This window comes from Periplaneta americana, chromosome 3 (assembly GCF_040183065.1).
Source record: "Periplaneta americana isolate PAMFEO1 chromosome 3, P.americana_PAMFEO1_priV1, whole genome shotgun sequence".
In the NCBI taxonomy this organism is placed as follows: domain Eukaryota; kingdom Metazoa; phylum Arthropoda; class Insecta; order Blattodea; family Blattidae; genus Periplaneta; species Periplaneta americana.
In genome coordinates this window covers 131,621,816-131,645,829 of record NC_091119.1, presented here as the reverse complement: position 1 = coordinate 131,645,829, position 24,014 = coordinate 131,621,816, and the positions used below count along the sequence as shown (strand labels likewise).

Here is a 24,014-nt window from a genome sequence, read left to right as displayed (position 1 = left end):
TCACGTCACTTACGTGATTTGGGTTTTGCATACTGCGGATAGATGGCAGAACTGAGAACCATTCTCAAGTTGCACACCACTTCAGTGGGCCATGCTATGCATGATGTGCATCTGCGGAGAGTAATGTTATGTATTAGGGTGAACATATATGTAAGTGTTCGTGTAGGGAATGAGTGAGGATGATGATGATGAGGAGGAAAGGAGAAAGAAAACCCGTAGCCTACTCCTGTTGAAGAGCAGGGAGCAGTCAGGCTTCGTCCCAGTCAGACAGATGAATCACTATTAACAATGACATATGCCTTATATTCATATGCACTGCGGAGAGATTTGGGATTTAACCCAGGCTTATTGATGCACAATCTAGTGATCAGAAGTTGTGCACCATCACTTCTCCCAGTCCAGAGATAGAAATTTTACAAGAAAATTTCTGACCCCACCAGGAATCGAACTCGGGCCAGCTACTCTGGAGAGAGATGTGCTACCACAGAGCTAACTCAGCGGAGTGGGTGTATAATATAATATAATGTAATATAATACAGGGTGAGTTTAAGTCCACCGACAAACTTCAGGGGGCGATTCCTGACTGAAGACGGAGCACAAAGTTTATATCACCTTGTGTCCGGAAATGCATAGTTTCCACGGTAGATGGCACTGACGACATTCTCTCATAACTTGCAGTGTGCATTTTGTGTGTTGCAGGTAGTGTGATTTAAGCAATGTAGAAGCACAATGGTCGAGTATTCATTCCAGGAACAAGCCACAATGGTGTTCGTGTTTGCGATGTGGGTAGTGCTGTCTGCCAGGGTACGTGGCTAGGTACATCTGTGCTGCCTCTCGACCATTTCCACCTGCTTGGCCATACACGAACACCATCTCGGCTTGATCCTGGAATGAATACCGGACCATTGTGCTTCTACGTTGCTTAAATCACACTATCTGCAACACACAAAATGCACACTGCAAGTATTTTCTATGGTTTATTTAACAACGCTCACAACTGCAGAGATTATATCAGTGTTGTCGGTGTGCCGAAATTTTTGTCCTGCAGGAGTTCTTTTACATGTCAGTAAGTCTACTGACATGAGCCTGTCACATTTAAACACACTTAAATGCCACTGATCTCAGCCGGGATCGAACCCACAACCTCGACCATAGAAGGCCAGTGCTATACCAACTGCGCTACTGAGGGCGGCCACTGCAAGTTATGAGAGAATGTCGCCAGTACCATCTATGCATTTCCGGACACAAGGTGATATGAACTTTTGTATTCCATTTTCAGTCAGGAATCACCCCCTGAAGTTTGTACTTAAAACTCATCCTGTATAATGTAATATAATATAACATATTTTTCTTTTTCTTTTGTCATTTCTGATCTATTTAAGTAAAATGAAAGAGTATTCTCGTAGTCTTTAAACAAACAGTTCATTCATATAATTGCTAATGTACATTGGGTGCAATGAATTAATTTTACTTAATGCTAACAAAGTAATATAGGGTGATTATTAAGTTTCCATCTAAAGTTCATCAGAGCTATACAAACATTAAGACACTAGGAGAAATGGTAAAATGAGAATGGTTGGGAAAACGAAAAGAGAATACCTCCTCCATATACGCTTAACCGCCAAAAACTTAATTTTATGGGAAATGAACCTCAGAATCTTTGATAAAATGTTTTTAACAAAATGAATTGACTGGGATCAAATATTATGATATTTTATGTCAATCTATTAAATGCTTCTTATTGTTCAGCGTGATTACAGCTCATCATATGAAATAATTTAATTACAATGTAACAAATTTACCTTCCTCTTCATCCAAGACTATGGCACTATTCTTCAAGTACCTCTGTAATTCTCCGTGATGGCACAGTTCTAATACAAGATATACGTAATTTTCATCTTCAAAGAAAGTATACAGTTCCAGGACTGAAGGGTGTTTCAGACGAGAGTGAATTGCCACTTCCTGACACACACGGCCAACCATCCCTGCTGCCTGCATAAGCTTTTTATCTATCTGAAAACAATAGACACATTGCATTCGGCTGTCATGCAGAATCACTTTTAGGGTTCTGTAGGTGAGGGGAAAAATAACGAAATAAGTATGAAATAATTCACTCATCTTCACATTAAAGCAATTGTTGGAAGTGGGGTCCCCTTTGTTATATACATAACTGACATCAACAAAGAAAATTCTGGAAGATTTTCTGGAGTTCTATTTGCGTTATTTCAAGGACTACTATTTTTCTTTATCTCAGCTTCTAAATCATGTGAAGATTATTATGGCACACTGTTTTAAATGTTCCTATAGACAAAAATGACAAACATCCATATCAGAAAAACGAAAAGGCCTGAGTCCATGTTATTCATGTAGAATAACCACTGAGTAATGAGATGTTGACGTAATTACGCCATCTCATTGCAAATATGCGTGGTATTTTTCTTCTTCTTTAGTAGGTCTAAGTATGCAAAAGAAAGTAGTATTAGCATGTCATTTGCATAATGGTCAGAATATGTCTCATAATGAAACAATAGGCCAATAATTTGATAAGCACTAACTACGAACCACACTGCGACTCATTTTTTTTAGTGTGTAATGGAATTTCGTTTATAGCACAGGAGTTTTCAGTCATCCAAAATCTTTAACTTCGGAAATGTATAACATTACTTACATGACACCATGTCTTCCTCATCTGTTATGAAAATGAATTGACATTTACATCATGAATAGACTAAAGCTTCCAGTTACAAAAAATTACTTTTCTATTAATATCAGGACATTCCAGGCTGTGAAAGTTGGAAATTTTATATGGAAAAAACTTTATAATTTAAGTCTCCTAAAAAATTGATCTCAGTGAAACTTCGATTTCATAGTTATACAGCAAGTTGACTTTTTTAGAGCTTAAGTTCCAATCTCACAAACATGATCTGGACTCTCTTAGCACAAGATTTGTTCTTATTTAATAATGAACAAATTCTTCACCACTTTCTGAACAATCTTATAACACAAAATTTTGACAGCACATTACACTCAGGATAATATCTCTGAAATTTGCACTTCTTGCATTTCTTCTTTAAAAGATAAGTTCCAACAAGAATAATGCCCTATCAAAGGAATATTTAATCAACCACTTTAAAGATACGAAATATACTAGCTGCAAAATCAGTATAAATTGAAGACACTACTTGGTTTTCATTAGAAATGAAAGTGCACTTTTTTCCTCATTAGCTATATGGGAGCTGTGCATGAGACTGAGTATAGTCTGTAAGAAATGTCCAGGAACAGATGATATGTTGCCAGAGATGAAAGCATGCAGCAGACAGAAAGAATGCGAAGGTGACGCGCATGCACGCATACACACACACACACACACACAAAATAGACTTTGATCCATGGTAAATATGTAAATAGCTTATGCCAATACCAATAAATTGTGTGTGTGGGTGTGAATAGATATTTTATAAATAATTGTAAATACTATGCTGGTACTGTTAACATAGATAATTGTGGTCGAAATAATAAAATATAATCAGATTTGTCATAATTATCAGGGATATAAGAGAAGAAAAAAAACATGTATAAGCTTATTCCAATGACAGAATAATAATGTTAAAATATAAGCAACAATATATTACCTGTGAAAGTTTACTGGTGTAATATGTGTAGTTTACTTAAGAAAGTTGAATTGTAAAGATTTATGGAAGTGTATTAATCACAGGTAGTAGGCCTATTACTTGATAAGGGAGCATTCAGAAAAAACACACACAGTGAAACTTGACTATATTAGTACCTGTAAATAATGGAAACCTGTACATAAAGAAATGTTATATAGTCCTGTGAATAAACTGGTATAACTCTACATAACACAACCTGTACTATATTAAAATGAATAAAAGAATGGGTGTGCCAAGAGCCTTGTTAACATAAGTCAGTGACTTGAATTAAAAAGTCTCGTAAAAATAGTATCCATTTTTACAAGAGGCTGTGATAATTCATACTTTCTTCTTTTCCCCACATTTGTTTTCTTAATTCTACTTGTTTGTTCTTTCTGGTTTGTATTAGTGAGAGAGACAGCTTAGACAATTAGGCCTATCTACTAAACCAGCCATGTAAATTGATGCCCATAGGCGCAAGCGGGCACTTTAGAACTCAGTGTGCCCATAGCTCTCGTCGGCAGATTAGAAAAGGACATACCAAATGAACAAGCTAGTCTAGTAGGTGTTTAGTAGAAACAGTAGACTAGGGATGTGCAATGCGTATGCTGGCTACATGAAAGAAAACATGCAGTAAATGTAATCCAGACTGGAGACTTATTTTTAAGTAAAAAAGTGGTGGGGACACCCAGTGCACAATATGCTAAGAAAAAGTATCTAAAAAATGCAATGTTAAAGACATTACAAAAACTATCACGAAGAAAAGTATAAATATGTTGTGATATAAGTCTTTGAAATTAATTACGAATTATATTAAATATTTTCATTCCTAATTTTTAAATTTGAATTAACTCGTAACAGTTCACTATGCGCTTTCCTTATTTTATCTTGCAATGTCTGATTAAAAATGTATGGCATTTTCAGTAAGCTATAAGATGTCCCTTAAAACTGCAAAGACGTGTCATCCTTTCTCAGAGTGACCTTTTTGTTAAAAGTTGTATTCTGGATGATGCAACCGAGATATGTCAATGAGTCGCCCTAGGTGGCACAGGCGGTATAGTGCTGGCCTTCTGTACCCGAGGTGGTGGGTTCGATCCTGCCCCAGATCGATGGCATTTCATTGTGCTTAACTACGACAGGCTCATGTGATTAGATTTAGTTGCATGTAAAAGAAATCCTGCGGGACTAAATTCCAGCACACCAGGGACAGATATAACCTCGGCAATTGCGAGAGTAGTTAAATAAAATATAATAAATAAATATCTACCAATGACATAAAGTACGAAGAATTGTATTTATTCAGAAACATTGCCAAGAGAATAAAAGAATTATCAAGGGATACTGAATAAGAAAGTACAATACTCATGTAAAGAATCTAGTATTTGTTTCTCATTATTTCTTGATGAAAGCACAGATGTGTCTGACACCTCACAGCTTGTAGTTTTTGTGCGTGATATAAACGAAAACCTCATGTTTACAGAAGAACTCTTATATCGAATTTGGTGTTACAAATATATAACTGGATTTTGAACACAGTATTACTTCAAAGTGCTCGTTATTGTTGTAAAGTGACATTTTACTTTGCTTCATATTCAACTATTACTTATTTCTTACAAAAGAAATATAGAAAAGAGCAATGGATATCTATTTAAAAATGCTATGTATCATCTCATTTCGCCTACGCGCATGACGCCCACCTAGTATTTGTATATCACTGATTTGTACACACAAAATAAATTGTTGTAATTGAAAAGTGCAGAAAAGGATCTATATACTGCCTAGTAAAATTTGTTTCTTCTCTTGCTGGGTTTGTTATGATGAGGCTCTTTTGCAGATGTGGCATGTCTTGTTAACATATAGCCCTTTGGTTTAATGTCTTCCAAGTGCAGACAATGGATTTTGGAAATTCCCGGAAAAGGAGCTACATTATCAAAAACTCCTTTCAAGTTCATTACAGTGTTCCTACACTTAATGTCATCAGCTGTCATTTCTAAGACTTTTATTGCTGAAAATTTTTGGCAACACATACAAAATGTTTAGCATTTAAGTTAGTATAACATTTTCTCGTCTTATGACAGAATTTCTCACTTGGTGCTTAATTGAACCTCCAATTCTGTCTATAGTGTATTTGCCATGGGATGTGGCGAAGTAATTCCACATAATTCTTACATTATACCGTTTTTCAAGAATAGCCAAACTTGCTGTGATGAATTTGTTTGTAAACTGTGAACTTGGATCATCAGACCAAATGTACACATCTTCAATAGCTTATGGTATTTCTTCTCGAATTCTGTCAATACATACAACAACAGTTTCCTTGCCATGACTAAATTATAGGATACAATTGTCAAGGGATTATGCTTTCCAGAATGGACTGCTTAATACTTCTCATATTTTCCTTCATCCTTTAATTTCTGTCGCCACCTTCTCATTTTCTCTCCTGGTTTCAATGGCATCTTGATCACTAAATGATATGGAAACCCTACTGAATAAACTCAAATACACATTTTAAAACGCGAAAATTGTTTGCATTTAATTGAATATATTATAAGGCATAAATCAACATTATTCTCTATGAATGGTTTGTCTGGTAACTCAGGTTACATATTTCATTTATACATTTCAGGTGTTTGATCTTAGGTTAAGTCTCTTCTTTATATATAAGACAATACTGTACGATTTAATGACATTAAACAAATCATAACATGAACCAATTCCATTTATTAAACTTGAGGCACAAAAAAAAACATGTTTTGCTAACTTAGGTTACACACATAGCTACTACTTAAGAAGGTCTTAATTTTGAATTGTGTGAACAATATTCACTAATTGTTCATGTCTCTTCAGATACAGATAAAGTTAAAGAATATAATGACAGAAAAGTTTAGTGCCTGATCTCTCATAAACAATAACATTACTTCCTTTTACATATCCAAATTTGTGAACATTAGGTTTGTCAATTGCATACATAGACATTCAGGAGCAGTTATAACAAAAGAATGATGTCTTTGTTAAAATAAAATGTCATGAACATACTTCAACATATTACTAATTTAACCAAAATTAAAATTTCATCAAATTATTAAATTTAATGTTTTCAATATTTTAGGAGAAAATCCACAAACGATCAGGGAAAACACGGAAATGTTACTTGAAGCAAGTAAAGAGATAGGTTTGGAAGTAAATCCCGAAAAGACAATGTATATGATTATGTCTCGTGACCAGAATATTGTATGAAATGGTAATATAAAAATTGGAAATTTATCTTTTGAAGAGGTGGAAAAATTCAAATACCTGGGAGCAACAGTAACAAATATAAATGATACTCGGGAGGAAATTAAACATAGAATAAATATGGGAAATGCCTGTTATTATTCGGTTGAGAAGCTTTTATCATCCAGTCTGCTGTCAAAAAATCTGAAAGTTAGAATTTATAAAACAATTATATTACCGGTTGTTCTTTATGGTTGTGAAACTTGGACTCTCACTTTGAGAGAGGAACATAGCTTAAGGGTGTTTGAGAATAAGGTGCTTAGAAAAATATTTAGGGCTAAGAGGGATGAAGTTACAGGAGAATGGAGAAAGTTACACAACACAGAACTGCACGCATTGTATTCTTCACCTGACATAATTAGGAACATTAAATTCAGACGTTTGAGATGGGCAGGTCATGTAGCACATATGGGCGAATCTAGACATGCATATAGTGTGTTAGTTGGGAGGTCGGAGGGAAAAAGACCTTTGGGGAGGCCAGACGTAGATGGGAGGATAATATTAAAATGGATTTGAGGGAGGTGGGATATGATGATAGAGACTGGATTAATCTTGCTCAGGATAGGGACCAATGGCGGGCTTATGTGAGGGCAGCAATGAACCTCCGGGTTCCTCAAAAGTCAGTAAGTAAGTGTCACTAGTTTCATGGAATGATCCAACAATATCCTCTTTCACTGGAAACAGTTTTGTTAGATTTGTATATTATTCTTTGACGTGATCTTTGTACCAAAATATTGCAAGACACATGCAAAATGATTTATAGGCTACAATAGCCTACATTCAAATTACGATTATGGTAACGATAATGATAATAATATGAATTAACTTTAGTTTACGGTTTCTTCCTTCCCCTCTATCCCCACCACTCCTACCTTGTGCACACAAAATAAATTGTTGCCATTGATAAGTGCCTTTTCGTAAGAGTGATAATGCACATTCGACAAACCTGCTCTTTTAAGATACAGTAAATTGTTGTCAGTGAGAAAACCGTACACTACACCTTTTTAATAACAACAATAATACTTACTTACAAATGGCCTTTAGAGAACCCAGAGGTTCATTGCGACATCACATAAGCCCACCAATGGTCCTCATCATGAACAAGATTAATCCAGTCCCATGCATCATATCCCACCTCCCTCAAATACATTTTAATATTATCCTTCCATCTATGTCTCGGCCTCCCCGAAAGTCTTTTTCCCTCAGGTTTTCCAACTAACACTAAAAGCTTTCTGGATTTACCCATACCTACTACATGTCCTGCCCATCTTAAACGTCTGGATTTAGTTCCTAATTATGTTAGCTGAAAAATATAATGCCCGCAGTTCTGTGTTGTGTAACTTTCTCTATTCTCCTGTAACTTCATCCCTCTTAGCTCCAAATATTTCCCTAAGCACCTTATTCTCGAACATCCTTAACCACTGTTTGTCTCTCAAAGTGAGAGTCCAAGTTTCATAACCAGTAATATACCAGTAACTGTTATACAATTTTAACTTTCAGTTTTTTTTTTTAATTAGACTGGATGACAAAAGCTTCTCAGTCGAATACTAGTAGGCATTTCCCATATATAGTCTGCATTTAATTTCCTCTCGAATGTCATTTATATTTATTAGGCCTACTATTGCTCCGAGTTATTTGAATTTTTCCACCTTTTCAAATGATAAATTTCGAATTTTTATATTTCCATTTCATACTACGTTCTGATCACGGGACATTATCATATACTTTGTCTTTTCGAGATGTACTTTCAAACCTACCTCATTACTTGCTGCAAGTAAAACTGTCGTGTTTTCCCTCATAGTGTGGATTTTCTCCTAACATATTCACGTCATCCACACAGACAATCAGCTCATGTAATCCATTCAATTCCAAACCCTCTCTGTTTTCTTGGACTTTCCTAATGGCATATTCTAGAAAAGTTAAAAAGTAAAGGTAATAATGCATCTTCTTGCTTTAGCCCGCAGTGAATTGGGAAAGTGTCAGACAGAAACTGGCCTCTTACGGACTTCCTGTATGTTTAATTTTAATTAATCGAACTAGTTTCTTGGGAATATCAAATTCAATAAGAATGTTATATATGCTTAAAACTTCTCTCTTAAAAGAATCATACATCTTCTTTAAATTTATGAATAACTGATGTACTGTGATCTTATAGTACTCCCATTTTTTCTCCAATATCTGTCGAATATAAAAAATCTGATCAATAGTCTATTACGCATAAAACCACATTGATTCATTCATTCATAGTGTTCTGCCCAAGGGCAGTCTTTCACTGCAAACCCAGTGTTCTCCAGTCTTTCCTATTTTCTGCCTTCCTCTTTGTCTCATCATATGATCCATATATCTTAATGTCGACTACCATCTGATATCTTCTTCTGCCCTGAACTCTTCTCCCGTACCACACTGATGATCTCCAATAATTTCAACTACATAATTATGGAGTTAATCTTCGGGAAAGAATATTGGACAAAATTTTGTACAACATCAATAAAAGTGATATTCCTCGAAAGTTATTACAGTCACTCTTCCCGCCTCCCTTCTTAAAGCTAGGTACAGTTATGGACGAAAATTTTATAGAACGACCACTCCATGATTTTCGAACTCCCCCCCCCCCCCACAAACGACAATTTTTATGTTCCATTTTCGAAAGCTAATAGAAAAAAATTTAGGAAACATAATTTTGACTGTTACCTAACGTAATCTATCACAACCTAAACTAACCTTAACTAACCCAAGCAAAACTAAGCTAAACTAAGTTAACTTAAGCTAACCTGCTAATGTTAGGGGCCTATGTTAACTTGGGACAGCTTAATTAGAATTATAGCCTACCTAGTTAAGTTGTGATAGGTCATATTAGGTTACAGTCGAAATTGTTACCCTATTTTTCTATTACCATTCGAAAATGGAGCATAAAACAGTCGTTTGTGGAAAAAAAAAAAAAGTTCGAAAATCGTGGAGTGATTGTATTCTAGAATTACCTTATGGGCTCCTTCCATTGTTCGGTACAATTTTCTTTTTCAAAATATCAAGTACAAGCTTATAAATTTCAATAGATAATGCGGTTCCACCGTCTTGTATTTATTGTTGGAATTTGATCGATACCTGGAGACTTGTACCTTTTCAGCTTTTCTATCGCAATTTCGATTTTAGAAAATGTGGGTTCGGATACAATAATAAATACTTGATTACTTATTTTGGAATTGAGTTAAACAATATTGAAATAATGATATATTATATTTAATCTCATCTGCATTATGATAAAGCACACTTAAATACCATTTTAATAGCCACTTCTATTCCAGTCTTCAAACATCTTGCTCGATATACACTGGCAAAGCCTCCTTTACCCAACAGATTAAGAACTTCATAATCCTGAAATAAAAATCAATGACAGTTAACATAGGACAAGCATATTTTATTAGTAAATTATACAACTGAATAGACGCCACGACCAAATTGTCTAACCTCAATTCGATCTCCAAAGTTGGAGGGTCCTCCAGAAAAAGGTGGCATCTTTCTTACTCTACAAACAGCTGTCACCTGTCAGACACATACGGATTAAAAAACTATACGGTTTAACGCCATTTTATTACAATTTTGATGACTTGGTACACTTCGTCCATTTCAAAACATTACGCATATTCTCCAAACCGGATGTTGTCAATTTTTCATGTCCCTCACCCACGTCATTGGATGTTTTGTTTTGCTCTTACCAATCAGAATTCCTGTTACTTTCTCCCTCTCTGTTGTAACGAATGATACGTAATGCAAATTTTGTAGATCATTGGTTTACGTTCAAGAAACATTGTCCAATCATAACTCTTATTTCATGTATAATATCATCTTTGGTCACAGACATTCTTTGACAATGCGTTTGTACACCGCAAAACGCATAACGTCAAGCAAGCCGTGATTAAACTCGCTCCCTGTTTCTCCTGAATTTGTTTCTGGAATTTTCTTACCGCAGTGCGAGCCTATATATTTATTGTGCATCCCATTCCCATGTGCTAGAAACTTCGTCACCTCGCCGGTGGATGATTGGTCGGCGTTTGAAAACTGTATGTGAACAAATAATTTCTCGTTGTTTTCTGTGCGCTGTAACAACTTTATTCGTAGTTGGTGCGATTGTGAAGTGAAGGTTTACTTGGTACTGTGATTGCAAATGGCTGCGATGTCTGTGATAGGGATTGACTTTGGTAATGAATCCTGTTACGTTGCTGTAGCAAGAGCAGGTGGAATTGAAACCATAGCGAATGACTACAGTTTACGTGCGACACCGTAAGTATCGATTAAGCCATTGTATTTTATAGTAGTGTGTTCCACCCACAAATATAATAGTATAGAAGATGTACGATCGTTACGTATTTTTATGATAGAGATTGCCGTAAATAGGCGGATTGTGAAGGTTATAGATGATGAAACTAGGTGAGTTATGTATTGGGGTTTCCTCATCCTTCAGTGTTTCAGTTGTTGCAGTCACCTTGGTGACTTTGGTTAATCTCTTGTTTGTCAAGGATGGTCATGTTAGTAAGGAGAAAGTATTAATACAGCAACCCACTTAAAGGTGGCCTAATATGGTTAGGTCAGGTTAAAATGACCCATTCCACCTACTAAGTTCAATCGCTTGTTATATGAATTGAGCGTTGGATGGTATATTTTGGTCATGTCTCTAAACTAGAAAAAGTTAGTGACCACTCTTTTCCTCCATGCACTGTTAAGTGTCATGAGTTAGTTGAATACTGGAGATACTGAGTGACAGTTATTAAGTTTGGAATGTCTTCAATTACACATTACCCATTTTGAAATGGGTTCAGTTCTAGTGTAGAAATTTCGGCAGTAGCATGTACAATCTGCCTAATATTGATTTATTATGACCAAAAAAGCACACAGGAAACTGTTGTTTCAGCAGCGTTTTGGGTGAAACTAGCGTTGAGGTAGTTCTGATGATTTTGGAAGTGAAAATCATTGAATTTATAAGAGATTTTGACTTTTCTATACCACGCAACACTGATAGGCCTATTTGATATTTTTAAGTTCTACCGTCCGGGAATCTGTGATAGGTTATGTTAAGTTGGTTTTTTTAGATTTTTCGTATGTCTTGCATATACTAATCAGTGACAGCTTAGGCTAGTTCAGGCTTTTGGTATACTTTGATACGAATCTCTGACAGGTTAGATTAGATTAGTTTAGGCTTTTGGTATGCCTTGCGTATACTAAGTGAAGTGAAGTGAAGTGTGCTTGTTTCGTTCATTTTGAAGTGTTTTACCACATTATTTCACCCGTTAATTACTTTAGGTTGTCGTACACCGATCAATTCTTTTCAGTTTTTACCTATTTTCTAATATGTTTTGAAGTCAACTGACGTCCAATATGAATTATTTCCATTCCAAACTACCTTCCATATAAGAACCAAATCATTTTTACACTTTTTTCGTCCAAAAAAAAAAACCTTCAGTGTTGCTTGCTATAAAAAAATCCAAATTTTTTTTGCGTGTGTAGAGGTGCAGTTGATTGTATATGCAAGACATAACAAAAGCCTTACAAACCAATCGCAATATTGAAGACTGCAGAAGAGAGAACAAAAGCCTAAACTAACCAAACCAAACCTGTCAGATTCTTATATGCAAGGTGTATAAGCTGACTACGAAGGGAATTTAGCGTTAATTGTGCCTAATTTTGATCCAGGGAAATTCTTTTACAAAGATATTTTTTTTTAACTTACTGATTTACAGTACCACTGTTGCTCACTAAAGAATGGTGTACTGAAATTGTTAATATAAAAACAACATAGCAAACTTAAGCAATTAGGCTATGATGAAAGAGAAAACACACAGGACGCGTAATATTAACCTGCTAAGCAGGATATTCTCTGTCATAAAGTTGCTGGTTAAACTCCAGTAAACATAAGATACGTCAAGTGAAATTTAATAAGTCTTAATTTAATCTAGACCTACGCTATTTTGTGAGAGTCTATCTACGGCTTTAAAATATTACATTTCCCATTCTGTAAAATTGAGTTAAGATATTAAATTGATTTTAAGGAAATTTGAACTAGGACTAAGAGAGACTAAGGTTCATTTCTAAAGCATGGGCTTATTTTGCAGATTTCGTTTCGATCCCTGACTTTAATTTTAATGATGCTTCTGGTAGGGAAGATCGCGGAATGAGCTCCCCCTCCCCCTCCTCAGAATTCGCCTGGTTCCTCTTCCAGTTAATTTACTCAACCAACACACACAATTTCATTCATACCTTTCGCTTTATTCCATCTCACTTCATTGCAAAGGCGTAAGTTGGGTATGTCATGTCCAGTTGGCGAGAGCCTTTGATATACGAAAAAGTGCGAGTAGGGAAGTCCCTCATGGGCACTGGGACAGTTGCCAATATAATTGTAACCGTAAAAGAAGCTTCCCGAGCCTTTATCTGTGGTAAATTATAAATGACCAACCATGAATGCAGAAGGATTTCCGTAAAAGTCTCGTCAGTTTTCCTGTCTTTCTTTCCTTTTTATATAATAGCGGAGCCTTTCGAAGCTTGGAGGAAATTCTTATGTACCGAGTGCTAAATTACTTTATAGAAAAAAAAAGTTCTATGAAAATTGAATCATTCGACTATTTTACGTTAAGTAAATACAAAATTAGGCCTAAATTGTATTCCTTATTTAACGCTTACTTTACATCTTAGGCTAGAGGGGGGGGGGGGTCGCACTAAAGTAATGTGAGGGAAATGGAGGGCGGGGGAGTCTTCGTATATCAAAAAGATTAAGAAACACTATATCAATAAAATAAAATATAGTAGGTATTTATTTCGAATGCAAAAGTTACATAATCTCGCTGACAAAATAGAGCAATTACCGTATTATACTTTACATGCGAAAGTACTGGGTAAGTTATTAACTTATTACTATTGGTAGTGTAATAATGTGGAGATAAAATTTCTGTGGAGAATTATCAAAAGATAGAGATTAAGAAAAATACTTCTGGCACTTATTTGCTTCTTTTAAGATAGATACTTTTTGACATGATTAGGAATCGCGAAATGCAACATGATTAAGACGTAGTGGTAACATACAAAGGAGATGATTCCAGCACATGTAAAAATTACAGAACAATCTATTTCATTGCTGTCTGTTATCGGGCAGTAACAAAACACATGAAGGTATTATAAAAGAGCTCTAGAAACAAAAACAATGAGGAAGATACTACGATTTATGTACCCTCTAGTGCTTGGATAATTACATACCAAATTGATAACGTTGACTGTACTAGTTTATGTAAAGGCAGTATACAAAGGCCGTGGTTATGGAGTACGCGCTCCCTTTCAAATTTGGATTATGGAAAATTAATCAGTGTGATGCAAATTTTGTCATTTCGAAAAATAGTTGTCAGGTGTGCAATTGCGTATGTGTCGGAGAATATTTCACCATCCCATTTCTTGCGTATCATTTGAAGAATTAATTTGAACTGTTCACATTTTGTGTCGTTGAATTATATAATATGTAAGTGGTAGGTTGAAAATTATTGGACCTTGTCTTTCATTACCTATTTCTTTTGTCACGTGGAGAGCTTCCTGGCAGACAATTGATAATCGGTCATAATTGCGCTAATTGTCAGAAGAACACTTCTTGTGAAAAAAATGTTACATATTATTGAAACAAGATGCAGTGTTCGAGGTATATTTATGGAAATGACTAAATTGCCTTAATATCGTTCTGTACGTACAGTAAATTCACTTTCGAATGAGAAAGGAGTTTATTTCTTTAGAACCTACGAAACTTTTTAGCAACGTAGGTAGTCATTTTTTATAAATAGATTATTAATATTCTACCAAGATCATTCGTGTCAGATATGTAAAACTAGACTGAAAGCTTTAATTAGGTCTACTCTTCCAACAGTAATGAAAACAGTCCTAGAGAAACGCCTGTCACCGGCGTAGCGCAGTCGGCAGACGTTTTTGCCTGCTGATCCGGAGCTTCGGGTGTAGGTTCGATTCCCTCTTGGGGTGATTACCTGATTGTTTTTTTTCTGTGGTTTCCCAACTTGTAAGGTGAATATCAGGTGGCGAATCATCTGCCTCATGTCGCCAGGTAACAAGTCACAAATTCCATTGACGCCAAAATAATCTAGTAGTTGATGCAGTGCTGTTAAATAACAAATTAAACAATTCAAGTGACCTTTTTCTTTTCAGAAATTGAATTTATTGCACCGTATTGTAGAAAGCATCGATAGTCTTTCTTAATGCAAATACTATGTTATTCGTTGGTTTCATCCCATATCTTGGCTACGGTTATCTATGTAAATTCGAATTTAATTTGCAATTGCGTTACCACATTCAGGTATAGATGTATTTATATACTTGGCTTCTGTTTCTGACACCAATTTCGCACCGAATTAAGGGTGGAAAGTTGCTGTGAAAGTGTTGCCGGCGGAGAGGTGCGGGCAGACGGGATTGCCCCATCGAGATAAAAGGATTAGGTGGCAGGGAGGGGCAACACATCTAATTTCCGTGCGTTTCGTTATTATACCTGTTTTTTCTAAAGATGGGACATGGCATTAGCACTGCGATCGGAAAAACAACTGAATATTACATAGAGTGGTAAGCCCGTTGCCATGTTAACAACAGTTGAGTTGCCAAATTTACAATTCCCACGTCGTGAGTGTTCAGTAGCTCGTCATTTGTTGTGCACACGTCAGCAATTAATATGTTTCGTATTTCATTCTCAGTCGATTTTTGCATTCTTTTAAAACTCCGCGTCAATTATCATTGTCAGCCATCTATCGTCAGCTGGTAGCTCGCATCAGCTGGTCGCATGGTCGTCCAAATTGACAACGTAACGCTGTAGTTGCAAGTACGGCCGCTTAACTGTCATGCCTCAGCTTTCGAAATAGGAGATGTAGTCACAGACAAAAAACGATTTCATAAGGTCGGAATTAGATGCAGGTGGATTATTTCAGAAAAAAAACACAAATTTTATAAAAAAAAAAATAAATTTGTTCAATATTCATTTTCTGTGTGCCCCAAGACAGGTCTTAGATGGAGCGACATTAGTCGTAAATATAACCTTGGTATCTATATTATTAACTAAAGAGAATATAGCCTATATCATGTGAAGCTAAGATAATTTGGAAAGGACAAAATGTTGATGATGGATGTAATTTAATAATTTTTCTCACTTTAAATGAGAATTCCACAATTCACCACTGCCTGCCGATTCGGAGTTGGGTTCGGGCGCGGGTTCGATTCCCGCTTGGGCTGATTACATAGTTAGGTTTTTTCCGAGGTTTTCCCCAACAGTAAGGAAAATGTCAGGTAATCTATGGCTAATCCTCGGCCTCATCTCGCTATCACCAATCCCATTGACGCTAAGTAACCTCGTAGTTGATACAGCGTCGTTAAATAACCACGTTACGTTACATTTCACCACTAGGTAGAATTACTATTACTATATGGTGGATGACCACATGTGTTCACCTACAAGAACAATCTCTGAAGCTGAATATCGTAGGTAAATATTGGAATAACCTACTTGTAACGTTAGTTACAAAACATGAATGAGATCCCTCAGCATTGTATTATGTATACTTTTTAGATACCGTGAGGTATAAGACGATTCTGTACTTTTAACCATTAGCTCTATGTATTCTAACCAATAGCTCTACGTTCATAAATTACGCTCAAGTAAAATAGTTTATCTTATAATGATAACTAACGTTACACATATTCCCTGTAACTAACGTTAATCTTTTCTGTCATTAATGTTACATGTGTGTTTCAGTCAATAACACACAACCTGTCATGACCAAATTTTTAAATATATCACTGACTATGTTGAAGTTCCCACTGAACATCCTGTCAAAGTAAACCAATGGTAAAATGAAAACTTCGTGGACGAAATTTTCACAACATCAATGATGTCCAGTTACTTGTAGAAATTTTAAACATATTACTCTGTATAACAGCTAGACAAACTTGAGAACTGAACTTTCAAAAACAAGGCATTGAAAAGGGGACAGTAATTTTGCTGACGGATTTTTCAGGAAATTATGCCATTCATACCAAAATGAAGTCACGGCAGTCATTGGTCTCATCCGAATGACACAACTGTACCAGTACATGTATATATCTGTTGCTTATTTCCAAGAAGGAATTCTGCAAGAAAATCTGTCATTATACTATCAGATGAAAAGTCACACAGCACTACAGAAGTACAGAGCATTCCAGTGATAAGTACCAGTTTATACTTTGTATGCTGGGCGGGACAGTGCTTGGGCAACCGGACCCTTAAACTCACAGTGCTTCACCGAATTAGAACTTAGGCCTACATGCATACTTATAACTATAATATGTTGTATTTAACATTAATTATTATATGTTATATTAATTACAGAATTTTGTACTCTTATCATAGTAGGTGCTGGAAGTGTTGACCATTTTGTGCTATACAGAGTTCACATCAACGTAAAAACACCATCGTTCACATTCATGAACTCCATTATATATTTTTATTTATGGGGAACAATAAAAAAACGGAGTGTATGCAAGTAATCCTCGCACAATTGAACAACTGAAAGATAACATTCCTGACGCAATTAGACAAATCAGTGCAGTGGAGCTCATGAATGTGAATGATGGTCTTTTTACGGCGATGTGAACTCTGTATAGTGCAAAATGGTCAAAACTTCCGGCATCTACTGTCATGAGGATGAGTACAAAAATTCTATAATTACTATAACATATACTAATGTTAAATGCAACATAATATGGTATACATGTAAGTTTTAATTTGGTGAAGCACCATGAGTTTAAGGGCCCGGTTTTCAGCAGTTGCTCACGCACTGTGCTGCCCAGCGGCCGAAGAATAAATCAGTACTTATTGCTGATATGCTCTGTAGTATTAAGTTATATAACCTTTTAATCTTGAAGGAACCGAGAAAATTTACTGAAAGAGAATTTACACAACTAGAAATATGGACTGATGGTGCATTATAACAGAAAAGTAATGTCATATCTGTCGCATTTACAGCCTGCAGTTCGATGGACGGTAAGGGCCCTCATGATGGTGTTCATGTCACATTAAAGAGTACTGCCTGGAAATGTGTTTTACAGGGCAAAGCTATAGTGCGAAATCATAAAGAATTTTTTGAGGTTGCCAGCCAATCTCCAAACATTTACTGTACCCATTCTGGTTGGTTTAACCACAGTGTATTATATACAGTCACGAAGCTTGAGTTGTGAGGGTGGTAGGAATAATAGACTGTGCTAATACTATTTCGCATTGTCTGTAATGAGGCGATATTAGCAATCCTAGTGGATCGCAACTATCTATGGATACATATTTGCTACGTATTGAGCTTCGTGACTCTATATACTAGACTGTGATCTACTCTGAGGCAACATATATATATATATATATAGCAGTCAAGAAACAATGTTTGCAGACCTTCAGGATGCGAAAGGAATATGTGGAGCAAGTAATTTATGTCAGATTGCATGAAAACAATGGTGAAAGCAGTATTCTTCGTACAGGTAAATTGAAACATATTGCTGATGTTGGAAAAGGTCAAGTTCAAAATACTATTTATGATGGACATGAAAATATTAATCAAACTGCTGTTAACAGCTGCTAGTATTCAAGAAGTTGAATTTCAGATCACATTTTCCTTTTTTTATAGTAGTGAAATACCCTACTGTTAAGGGGAATTATAAACACTATGTTGGGAACATTTTAATTATTTAAGTATCAGTAATGACAACCTTCTTTTTGTTCAATACTTGGAAAGAAAAAAGTAATTTGGGTTCACAGAAAAGTTTGCCCATGCTATAGATGACTTTGACATTATAAGCACAGATTTATTTAAGTCTTTTAAAATCTTTAGGAACTCTTTGTGCTTTCTGGTTTGGCTCATAGATAGTTACTTTGTCAACAATTTGACTTCGAAACATGTTTACAGGTTTTTGCCCAGAAATAAGTGGATTGTAATTTATTTGAGGATTGGTTAATTAAATAACCCAGCACGCTTGTAATCACACTAGAATTCATACATATTTCCAGACATTAGCACCCAGGGAATGTTTCTTCAAGAAAAATTTCCCGAAAGTCGAACCTGGGACCTCCAGATCTGGAAGCCAGCATGCTAACCACCAGACCACAGAGGCAGTCTGGCGCAGTGTACTTTCACAAAACCACGTGAATTGCGTGGCATTATTTCTCTAATTTACCTCGTAACATTGAGTTTTGCTAAATATTTTAACTAATGGCTGGTACTTAACTGTTCATCATTTATCCGTATGAAGCCAATTGTGTATACCAGTTTAGCAGGATGCACCATAGAAGGCTGATCTACGATACACATGAGATTAAATGATGATTGGCATTTGTTGAAATGCTACAGGGTAACCAGAACTCCTGGGGAAAACCCAGACCATATGTTTGTCCAACACAAGTTATAAATCGGGGTATACTGGGGATCGAGCCTGGGTCCACAGGACTGCCACAACAGCGTTTTGTTAAATGTTTGTTATGCCATATAGGCTGTATAGACATAGAGTATAATACATTTTCTGTTGTAAGCTTATGTGTGTAGAGATAAGAAAATAAGCCTATTTTGATAACTGTTAGGCCTAAATATAAGCTGAAAATTCAAGGTATTTCATTTATGTAATTACAGACAACGTTTTGTTTGGCTTCTGCTGTTATAAAGGTAAAAGTTGTCATTTACCACGATTAACAAATTCAACAAAAATAAATTGAGGCTGTTTCAGTGGACCTAATTTTGAAGAAATATGTGAGAAACTTTATTTCTATGATCTGTTACGTGAAGTTGAGTTTTGTGAAGAGTTTGTTATTACTCAATACAGAATACAATTTTGTTACTCTCTATGTGTAACGTTAGTTGCATGTTGGTATTATTGTTATAAATATTAAACACCATGAAAACTCACAGTATTGAATTTAAATAAATATACGAACGTAATCATATTTAGTAATGCAGTAAATAAAGAAAATGTCATTTACATGAACTATATAAGGCAGCGTTGTCAGACAGCCTAAACGGAGCGGAGCGCTCCACTATAACTCGTTGCGTGCTCTGGTGCTTCCACAGACATAAGCATGTTCACGCTCTGACTGGACGTCTCTAGCACCACAACCGGTTTCGGAGCTTACAACTCTGACACTACTGATATAGGGAAACAGAAAATTTAATTACAACAAATGTTACTTTTTAAAATCATTTGTGACATGTAACGTTAGTTATGGTGACCTGACTCAAAATATTTAATTACATTACAATCCTAGTTTTTTTTTCGGTAAAGAAACTAAATTACGTTTATAAAAGTATATGAAATTCGGCATATCTTGCAATATCATATTTTATACATCATGCATATATTTCGAAGCAACTGTTAATTTAGAAACAGTTACGGCATGTAACGTTAGTTACTTCGAAATGGCCCAGGTTAGGTTAGTTTAGGCTTTTCATATACATTGTATGTACTCACAATTGTCTAAGAATGTGCCCCTTCTTTCAAGGCATACCAAAAGCCTAAACTAACCTAACCTGTTACTGATTTGACCTTACAAAAACTCACTTTTTCTCTGATCGGTAAGGAAACTCACCGAAATGAGATGTGCTGCCCCTCCCTGCCACCTACTTCTTCCACCTTGCTCGAGCGATCTTGCCTGTCTGCACATCTCTGCAAGCCACCACTTTTACAACTTTCCACCCTTATTTTCTATGTGAAATTGGCGTCAGCACTAGTTTTTTTTTAATACAGTACGTATGACTCGTCTATAACCCAATGACATAAATATATTTGTACCTTAATGTGGTAACGCAATCGTAAAGAAATACTAAATAAAATATAACAAAAAAACTAACAGGTTTTTATATGAAATCAACAATATACAACTTATTTACTCTAAACAAAATCAGATTATTTTCTTCCATGATTTTTGTAATACGTAATAAAAAAACTGGCATTATATAGAGAATATTATACTTTTTATTGCGATCTCAATCTTAAATTTTTGCAGCTTCCAAAACAGAAGACATCCATGTATGCAAAAGTATCTGTTAAAGGTATAAGCATCCACTAATTTAGAATAGCTACCCTTGTTATGAGTGGTGAATTTCTAAAGAAACAAATAGCTGTATAACTTTACCTTCAATAGTCTGAGTGACAGTATTGCTGCTTATTAAAAAAAAAAAACAATAATTTTGGAATCAGAGTACAAATCAGTTATCTTTTCATAACTTTCACTTCTAAGTACCAGTTTTTGCAATTAGACACATACAGCATTCGGAATGATATCATTTATAAATAGTTATGTATGTGCATTTGTGTAAAATTAATATATGTAGGGTACCCATATACTTAAATAAAATTGTGAAATTTATGGAATGAATTTTTTGGGGGCGGGGAGGAGTTTGTAAGCATTGCTTCTGACGTGCAGTTCAGGAAACGGAAAGTTTCTATTACGTATTTGAGTGCATAGTACATTATGTAGGCCTATTTTGAATAAGAAACTATACGACAAAATCATTGACTACAAGAACTGAATTATTGTGGAACTTATGAGAAAGTATAATGTCATCTGTGCTAATTTTTGCAGCAATGAAGTTTATTAAGCACACGAAGTTTGCATTGATGCAAAAAATGATTGCCACTCACAATCAGTACTTTTGAAGTACAGTATTAATCGTCCTGTTTATTACGTTAACATGCGGCACACTTTGTAATACTGTCAAAAGTTTACCGTGTTAAATTAGCTCACTTATCAGTTCTTTTAAAGGCCAATTCATACGGGGATAGTTTGCAGGAGTCAAGTGCTTGAAGCAAGTCGACTTTCCTTCGACTTTCCCCATGTGATATGGTCGAGACAGTCCAGTTGTAACTTGGCGGTCAAGCAGAATTTGAGTTGACGATTCGTCATCTTTTGTCCACTTTTCCGTCACGTGATCAACTTGACTCCACCACTTTCCTCGTGTAAATGCTAACTTGAGCAACTTGTAAACAGATATTGTGTGCGTGTATGGTTTGTTTAAATTATTAGCTAATTAATTTACGAGTAAGTATCGAATTTGAGATTAATTTAACTTTCACACCCCACATTTTAACAATTGCTAATCCTACTCTCAAATCACTTGGATTTGTAATTCAAAATTATTCAAGCAACCACCTGTTTTTAACTTAGGCCTACACCTGGTTAGAAGAAAGTGGAATATGCTACTATAATTATTTGGAATCCTCGTTGCAAAAAGAATGTTCATTCTATCGAGTTGATACAGAATAAATTCCTTAAGTTCCTATATTATAAAATATTCAAAATACCTTGTCCATTCCAGTTCCCAACTAGATTATTGAGATGAATTTTTGGTTTTCATACGCTCAGTGACATAAGAACGACTTACTCGATGATATTTCTCATAAAAATATGAACAAAAATAATACTGATTCCGTTGAAATACTCAAACTAATTCCATTTTATATCCCTCCAAATATCCTCTAGTAGAAATTAGGCATTTAATATCTCTAGATCGAGACAAATATCAAAACTTTTTCCTTGTCTTGGCCCTGCAATTTATTACTGGTATCGATTTATTAAATTTCTGATTGTTTAATCATAATAAGCAACATCTCTTTCATGTTTTAATTTCTTTTATTTATATTGCTAATGAGTTGCATTTATTAGTAGCCTACCTATTTTATAACGGCTGTCCATGTGAATCATTATCAATAATTATAAATTAAATTTATGTGAAGAAGGTGCTTTGATGGGTATCAAACCTGTGTACCTACTTTCCTGTAAGTCATAATAAATAAATAAAAATAAATATATAGACCTTATTTTTAGAAATGCATGAGATATACTAACTTCCGTGGAATATACGGCACGAGAAAACTTCAACAATAATTAAAATTAAACAAGAGGCAGTTATTTCATAAACATGTTACGAAACTTATGGAACAAGGTGTCCAAAACATTAATGTAAAAGTGGTTCGCAAAAAAAAAAAAAAAAAAAAAAACTTAAAACAGTGTACCTTAAGCAAACAACATTCAGTGCGCGTTTTTTACGTGTGGAACATGGTTTCAAGTTCAGTGTTTCCGTGTGATCACAAATATGGCGTCAAGTTTAGAGGCTTCAAGCACTTGACTCCTGTAAACTATCCCCGTGTGAATCGGGTTAAAGATCTGTGCCAATTGTAATCAGTCAGGTTATAAAAGTAAAATTATAAGCGACTCCACGTGCTTTGTTGCAGCATTTTTACTTCTCAACTTTTCATCGGAACACTGAACAAACAATCACAGAGAATATTTTTTAGTGTTTATCATTATGTAAAGAAACAACTTGTGTTAGTCAAGAAACCAGTTATTGAAGGTGCAAGGACTGTGGAAATATGCTGACAAACTTGAGTAAAGTGCACATATGTCCTGTAATTCCTATAAAATCTGGTAACAAAATGTCAGTTTCAAAAAAAAATCGACAATTTCACATGCAATTTGGTTCGGAGAGAAGTGTATAAATTTTATAAACTACTGAAACTTCAAGAGAGAGATGATTTTTCCCTATAAAGGAAACACACTCTGAGAACTGTCGCAGATTCAGTTTCTTTTTCGTTCTATCGATAAGAGGCGGTCAATCATGGAGACCATTAGGATTGTAGTATGAAGGCACCAACATTTAAGGAGATTGAATGAAATAACTGAGAATTTCAGAGTACCGTTACCAGATTGTTTACTTAAAACATCATGCGATACACACGACGTACGACATTGCCAGAAAGGGTTTGGATGATGGGAGTTGTTCGTGTTGTCTTGGTGTACCTGCGTCATTAGGGAAGAAGATAATGGAATTGCACGCCTGCGGATGTGAAGGATAGGATGCCTCAAACTAGGAAGCTGCCTGGAGAGGGGAAGTAGTAGAGCTAACGGAGGGGGCCCACCTAGGCTCCGATACCCAGGTATAGTCATATTATCTGAAAAGTTGACCTCTTGACAATGTATTCAAGATGTACCCTCCCTATGCAGCCTTCTCAACTGTTATTAGAACTGAGCTGTACCGTTCTGTCCACAGTGCACAGCAGTAGGCG

General features: G+C 35.5%; 2 protein-coding genes across 2 annotated transcripts in view; one reads left to right on the top strand and one right to left on the bottom strand.

The window, feature by feature from the left end:
* Positions 1–10,572, bottom strand: part of SAK (Sak kinase) — a 42,532-nt gene extending 31,960 nt beyond the window's left edge. Inside the window, exons 1-3 of the mRNA XM_069821625.1 lie at positions 10,389–10,572; positions 10,200–10,295; positions 1,803–2,013 (exon numbers count right to left, since the gene is read on the bottom strand). Of these exons, the coding sequence (XP_069677726.1) occupies positions 1,803–2,013; positions 10,200–10,295; positions 10,389–10,436 (355 nt within the window). The 5' untranslated portion in view covers positions 10,437–10,572. The remainder of the gene's footprint in view (positions 1–1,802; positions 2,014–10,199; positions 10,296–10,388) is intronic.
* Positions 10,573–10,938: 366 nt separating this feature from the next.
* Positions 10,939–24,014, top strand: part of Hsp110 (heat shock protein 70Cb) — a 67,736-nt gene continuing 54,660 nt past the window's right edge. Inside the window, exon 1 of the mRNA XM_069821624.1 lies at positions 10,939–11,201. Within this exon, the coding sequence (XP_069677725.1) occupies positions 11,086–11,201 (116 nt within the window). The 5' untranslated portion in view covers positions 10,939–11,085. The remainder of the gene's footprint in view (positions 11,202–24,014) is intronic.